Source organism: Anarrhichthys ocellatus, unplaced genomic scaffold (genome assembly GCF_004355925.1).
Source record: "Anarrhichthys ocellatus isolate YVR2014 unplaced genomic scaffold, GSC_Weel_1.0 scaffold3561, whole genome shotgun sequence".
Lineage (NCBI taxonomy): Eukaryota > Metazoa > Chordata > Actinopteri > Perciformes > Anarhichadidae > Anarrhichthys > Anarrhichthys ocellatus.
The window spans coordinates 1-5516 of record NW_022283535.1 but is presented as its reverse complement, the minus strand read 5'-3'; the positions used below and the strand labels follow the sequence as shown (position 1 = coordinate 5516).

Genomic DNA, 5516 nt, shown 5'->3' with positions numbered 1-5516 from the left:
TTATGGTCCATTTAGAGTCACACAGACCATAAAGCAGGGGATGCTTTGGCCAAACTCGAGGCTTTATAACGATTTTGCCGTCGCCATCTTGGATTACGGCTGTCGCCATGTTTTTTTTTTGCAACTAATGAGCGTCAGTGACCATATCTGGACTGAGGAGGAATGACATAGAGACGCTGTATACCTGTCAATCAGCGTGTAGCCCCGCCCCTAAAGCAGCCGCCTGGTTTTACGTGACCTGAAGGCCACCGTAGTTCTCTGACACGACGGAAAAGAGGAGGAATATTCAGTTGGCTGCAATCTGCATCCTCACCACTAAAGTCCTACACACTGCTCCTTTAAATGCTGTCGCTGGTTGCGGTTGCAAAGCTACGATTTTGGCCAAGGGGGTTCAGCGAGCGGTCATTAGCATGCATAGGAGCCATGATCAATCTGTATCAACAAGCATGGGGCAAAAAAAGTCTTTGAAGAATATTGTGTTCATGCATAAATCCAAAGGTTAAAAATCTCACCCCTGCAGAGTGGGAGTGGGCCGCTCCAAAAGGACGGGTTCCCCAGGATGCATTTAATTGCGACTTCTCCGATGAGCTCATAACCTTGGTAACAGACAAAGGTGAGCGACTCGCCCGGCAGGTACAGCCTCTTGGACAGGATCTGGTAGCCGTTGTCGGGGAGGCCGGGGTTCTCGCAGGAAACCGAATCCTCCGCTAGACACAGAAGAAGAAGAAGAAAGCTGACTGAGCTGGACTGACAGATTTGACAGGCTGTGGCTGAGTTGACGTGACTCATGGATAATCCCCCCCCCTCCTCCTCCTCCAGGTGTCTGAGAGCTGATTGGTACGGCGCATTAGCATCGCATTTGCATATCAAACACTTCACGCAAACATTAATACCCCTGAAAACACACACACACACACACAAGTCAGTGCCAAGATGAAAACGCAGGAGATGAAGCATCGTCTCTGGCATGTGGAGACACTGTGATCTGTGTCAGCGGAGGAAAGAGAGAAAGAGAGAGAGAGAGAGAGAGCCGGGCAAGAAATCACACAAACCCACTCATGTTAGATCGCGCAGCCACGGGGAGGAAAGAGCCTCTCATCGTCAGTTAAATGTGCAACTGATGAAAGATTTTTTTAAATCACACGGCTGACAAATCACCGGTAAACAACGAGACTTTTCAGCCAGTAATAAAATAAGGACCAGCTTCTTCTCCCCCTGGGAGGAAAAAGACTGTACGGACTACTCACAGACACAGTGAGGGAGTCGGGACGTCCACACGGGGGTCCCGGGCTCGCGGCCGTAGCAGGTGATGGTGGCGCCACCCTGCAGGATGAAGCCGGCGCTGCAGCTGTACTGGATGGTTGTCCCCACTAGGAGTTTGGGGTCGGACAGAGACCTGGTGGAGTGCTCCACGTGGCCCGGATCTGAGCAGTACATGACTGAGAGAAAGGAAGAGTACGTGGAGAAAACATTCAGACCATCAGCACTTAATATCGTTACAATTAGACAAAAGTAAAATAGCCTCAAACATCACATGAGCTGTTTGACCATTCGATTTTATTAGCATTGTTATAAATGAGGTCAGGTTTATTTATTAAGGGAGATCCAGTGAAATATTTAAAAAGGTGAAACTTCAGATCAGATATTCTCGTCATCAGGTAATAAAATATGAAACACAAACAATCCTCCTAAATCGAAAGCCTGCAGAGTCTTAAGACTGAAACGTTCTTAAAGTTTTTAAACAATTTGAAAGTGGAAATATAAATAATTCCTCTGAGGAGTCTGAATATTCTCAGTATACTTTATGTAAATCCATTCGGGTGCTTTCAGTTCCTCATAACAAATTCCGGACGTGGTTTTCCCTCAAATTTCCAAAATGCCTGAATGGAAGATGGCTGCCAAATAATTCATTATTGACCTACAAGGCTCTGCTAGGAGGCATCCACAGCTCTCAGATCAGCTGAGACAACCTTCAGTTTCTACACACAGTAACTCTTGAGCTTCTCTTGAATAAATACTTTAAAACTTTTCTGTCTGCCTTTCCCAAAGTCCTTTAAGTAGGTTACATTCTTCTACCGCTGCACTTCAGAAGTCCTTTAAATATAATGTATTTCTACCGTGTATTCTTATTCTATTCTTTTTTTTATGCTCCATGTAAAGCTCTTTGTATTGCCGTTGTGTCTGAAATGCACTTCTGTCCTTAAAGGTTTTATGTGCTGAAGGGACGACATCAAGGGAAGGCAACGTGTTTTTAAAGTGGAACTAAACGCAACTTTAGGCTCCGCCCACACTAATATCTTTCAGTTTGAAACCTGTGGTTTTAAAACAAAACGATCTGCGGCCAAAATTTTGGAATTTTCAACCTCAATTGGGCTGCAGGGCTTATTCCATCTCGTTCACACATCAGACTTACTTTACAATAAACACTTACAAATCAAAGTTTATAGATTATGGGTCAATAGATGAGGTCAACACACGTCTCTCACTCCTTTCCTCGGTTTCGTTGTCTGTTTTCACTCGTAGCTCTTTGTCGTACTGGAGAGCATTCATGCTTTTGATTGTTTACAGTTTCTTTGTGAACTTCAAAATAGTTCAGAACAAAATCAGCGTTGATAAGAAGAGGAAAGTCCTCTGTTTTGTGGCCCTCAGAGCCGTAAACCGGAGCTTCAAACGTCCGCTACGTAGGGCTGATGACACTGATGACACCGCTAAACTCGCTGCTCTGTTCAATAACATAATAAGTCGATCAATAATCAAGGCTGCTGTTTTCCTCCGGTGACGAATCAGGGAAGGTTAAGAAAGCTTGTTGGACTTTAATTCAGAGCTATACAAAGTTCATCGTGTCTCTGAAATGAGTCTGAACTATCGCGTTGATGTAGATACTCTGAGGTGAACACCAGCTACAAGGATTGCTTCAAACAACAGCAGGTACATGCACACGGATGTATGAATGAGAGAACTGACTCTTTTCACAGAACGGCGGCTGGGAGCTCCAGGAGAGGTCCAGCTGACAGGTGAGGGTCTCCCGTCCCACCAGGTCGTATCCCGGGTCGCACTGGTAGGTGATTCGAGCGCCGCGCACCAGCGCAATGTGGGACGTGGTCTTCCAGCCGTTCTGGATCTCGGGCAGGTCTGGACAGGAGTCGTTTCGGGACACCTCTGAGAAAAGAGAAGACGTCTTTTATTAAAAGGTTGATTAATGGCGGCATTGCTCGTGGTTCACGTTCAGCTGTAGTGAAGCGTTTCCTACGAAGGGGGTCAAGAAGACAACGAGACAAACAACGTGACATCTGAATTAGACGGGACGCCGGCTCACGCTGTCTTTGCGGAAGAACCAATCACAGCTCGGATGATTGATGGGAGTTGTTGTGCGATCACTTGAACCGTGTGACAGAATGATGGATTTCGTCTGCGTTGGACAGTCTTCAAATATCACATCTCTCCTCTCCGACGAGGACATTTTGCCTCCGCAAGCTGCCGTTTGGAGTGCGTTTTAATTCTGACTCCCACTGAAGCCTCAATAGAATGAAGACGAGCTGTCAGTTATCCCTCACAGAAGAACATGTTGCTGTCAGAACGATTTTCTTTGTAATTAAATGCTTGAAAAAAAATATCTTAACTCAAGGTCCAGGAACTGGCTTTGATCCACATCTCACAGTCTTCATCTGTTATCACATGACACACTGAGGTCACGTGATTACAACGGAGCAAATGCTTCTAATGAAGACCATGAGATGATGAAAGCTAGTCAAGAATTCACTTTAACGCTCAAGTTTTTGTAATTGTTTTTAAAATGTTTTCTAGTTTCTCTTGTTTATTACAAAAAACACAATATACAATTATCAATTCCATATTTTCTCTATATTCCAATTGGATATTAACGTTTTAATTTAACTATAAGTTAATGTCACGGACAAGTTTGACATATAATGAGCTTAGTCGATGACCATGTTAGCAAACACTTGGCTATTTACCATCACCAGACAGGAATGTCTATATTGGAACATAGTGGAGCATTTAGCAGCTACAGGGACAGGTGTCTCCCTCAGGTGGTGGTGGAGACCAGAAACAGAGCTAAGAGAGAATATTGGACTCACATTCATCAGGTGCTCATTGAGTCACCGAGCGCCGGACTAAAAGAAAATCCTCATTCTGTTTTATCTTAAAAATGAACCCGTTAGTTACCGGTTAATGGGTGGAGAGCTATCAAAAGCAACCGAAAATGCTTGATATATGCAACTGTTATAAACAAGCAACTACTCTTACTAGAGGTACAACGGATCATAAAAGTCACGGTTCGGATCAACATAATATCTGTTTTATATTAATGTGAAAACATCTCCAAGTTTATCACTAAAACTACATTTTACAGATGACATGTGAACACATCACGATAACATTATAATGTACCTTCAGCCAGTACTCATGTTCACTGAGCAGAGCCTGAAGGCATCATGATGTACCTGAAGTGACCCTCCGTTGGTTAGCCGTTAGCGGTGCTGCTAACGTTACTAGCTCTCCTCTGACTGGTTGTTTACAATGAAACACGATCAGAGACTAGAAACACATGTTCACTGAGTCAGTACAACTTTATTTACACTCTGATGGTTAACGGTAAACTGTGAGGGGGTCAGTACGTTACACTAATACCTCTCGCATTACACAGACTCACTAGACCCCAAACACAAATGAGTGCATCTTCAAAGAGGCCGTTTCAAACTCTCAGTGGAGCAGATGTTCTCAGTTTTTACGTGTTTTCATTGGCAGAAACCTCTTTGCTTCCCTACATGAAAAAATAAATACAGAGGAGGAATGTTTTCCCCAGATTCATCTTTTAAGCTTCACATGTTGTATCTGAGGAGCAGAGACAGAGAGGCAGCAGGAGGCTCAGACCAACAGGCTCTTGATCGTTCTGAAGATCTTTTTCAAATCAAAAATTCTTCTGATCTTCTGATTTAAAGCATGCAGCTCAAACTTTCTCGCCCCATGTTCTTAAAAATCAATGGAGCTTCAGATTTTAGATCCCTGTCGAATAAACCACAGCCACGAGAGTAGAAGAGCTCTCCCTTCAGATCCATCAAGGAGTTCAAATCTAACGTCTTGTCAGCAGAATGACATAAGTGAGTATAAACTTTCATTTTTTTGTTTAATTTTCAATCCAAGAACCTAATTAGTAACGTCCTCTGGTTAAATGGAGCAGCACCTTTATGTGGGAGAAGCTGTGACCATGTTAATGTCTTTAGAGATTGTCCAAAATACTGAGAGGACAAACTTGACTATTTAAATTTTGATGTACAACTAGAACTGCAGTACTTTATACAAGGAAATACAACAGATAATGTCCTCTTGAAAAGCAACTGTGGACAGTCACTCTATTGTTAATAGTCATGGACTATAAGAAGTGGATCTATTCACTGTGACATCACTGATTTGTTTGTGGACTGCTGTTTTGAAGCTTCCTGTAGCCATATTGAGACCTGTCAATCACCGTGTAGCCCCGCCCTAAAGCATCCCCT

General features: G+C 43.5%; 1 protein-coding gene across 1 annotated transcript; it reads right to left on the bottom strand.

The window, feature by feature from the left end:
- Positions 1 to 285: 285 nt before the first annotated feature.
- Positions 286 to 4315, bottom strand: LOC116379013 (seizure 6-like protein). The gene is made up of 3 exons (XM_031840925.1): positions 2965 to 4315; positions 1248 to 1439; positions 286 to 707 (listed from the first exon to the last, which is right to left on the bottom strand). The coding sequence occupies exons 2-3, from the start codon at positions 1435 to 1437 to the stop codon at positions 481 to 483; spliced, it is 417 nt and encodes a 138-aa protein (XP_031696785.1). The 5' UTR covers positions 1438 to 1439; positions 2965 to 4315; the 3' UTR covers positions 286 to 480.
- Between the last annotated feature and the right edge of the window lie 1201 nt (positions 4316 to 5516).

What these genes read in the sequence shown, in the direction of transcription:
- LOC116379013 (XM_031840925.1), bottom strand. Translation starts at nt 1,437, where the DNA reads ATGTACTGCTCAGATCCGGGCCACGTGGAGCACTCCACCAGGTCTCTG. An exon ending in CCGACTCCCTCACTGTGTCT is followed by an intron (nt 708 to 1,247) that starts GTGAGTAGTCCG and finishes TTCTGTGTCTAG; the next exon opens with CGGAGGATTCGGTTTCCTGC.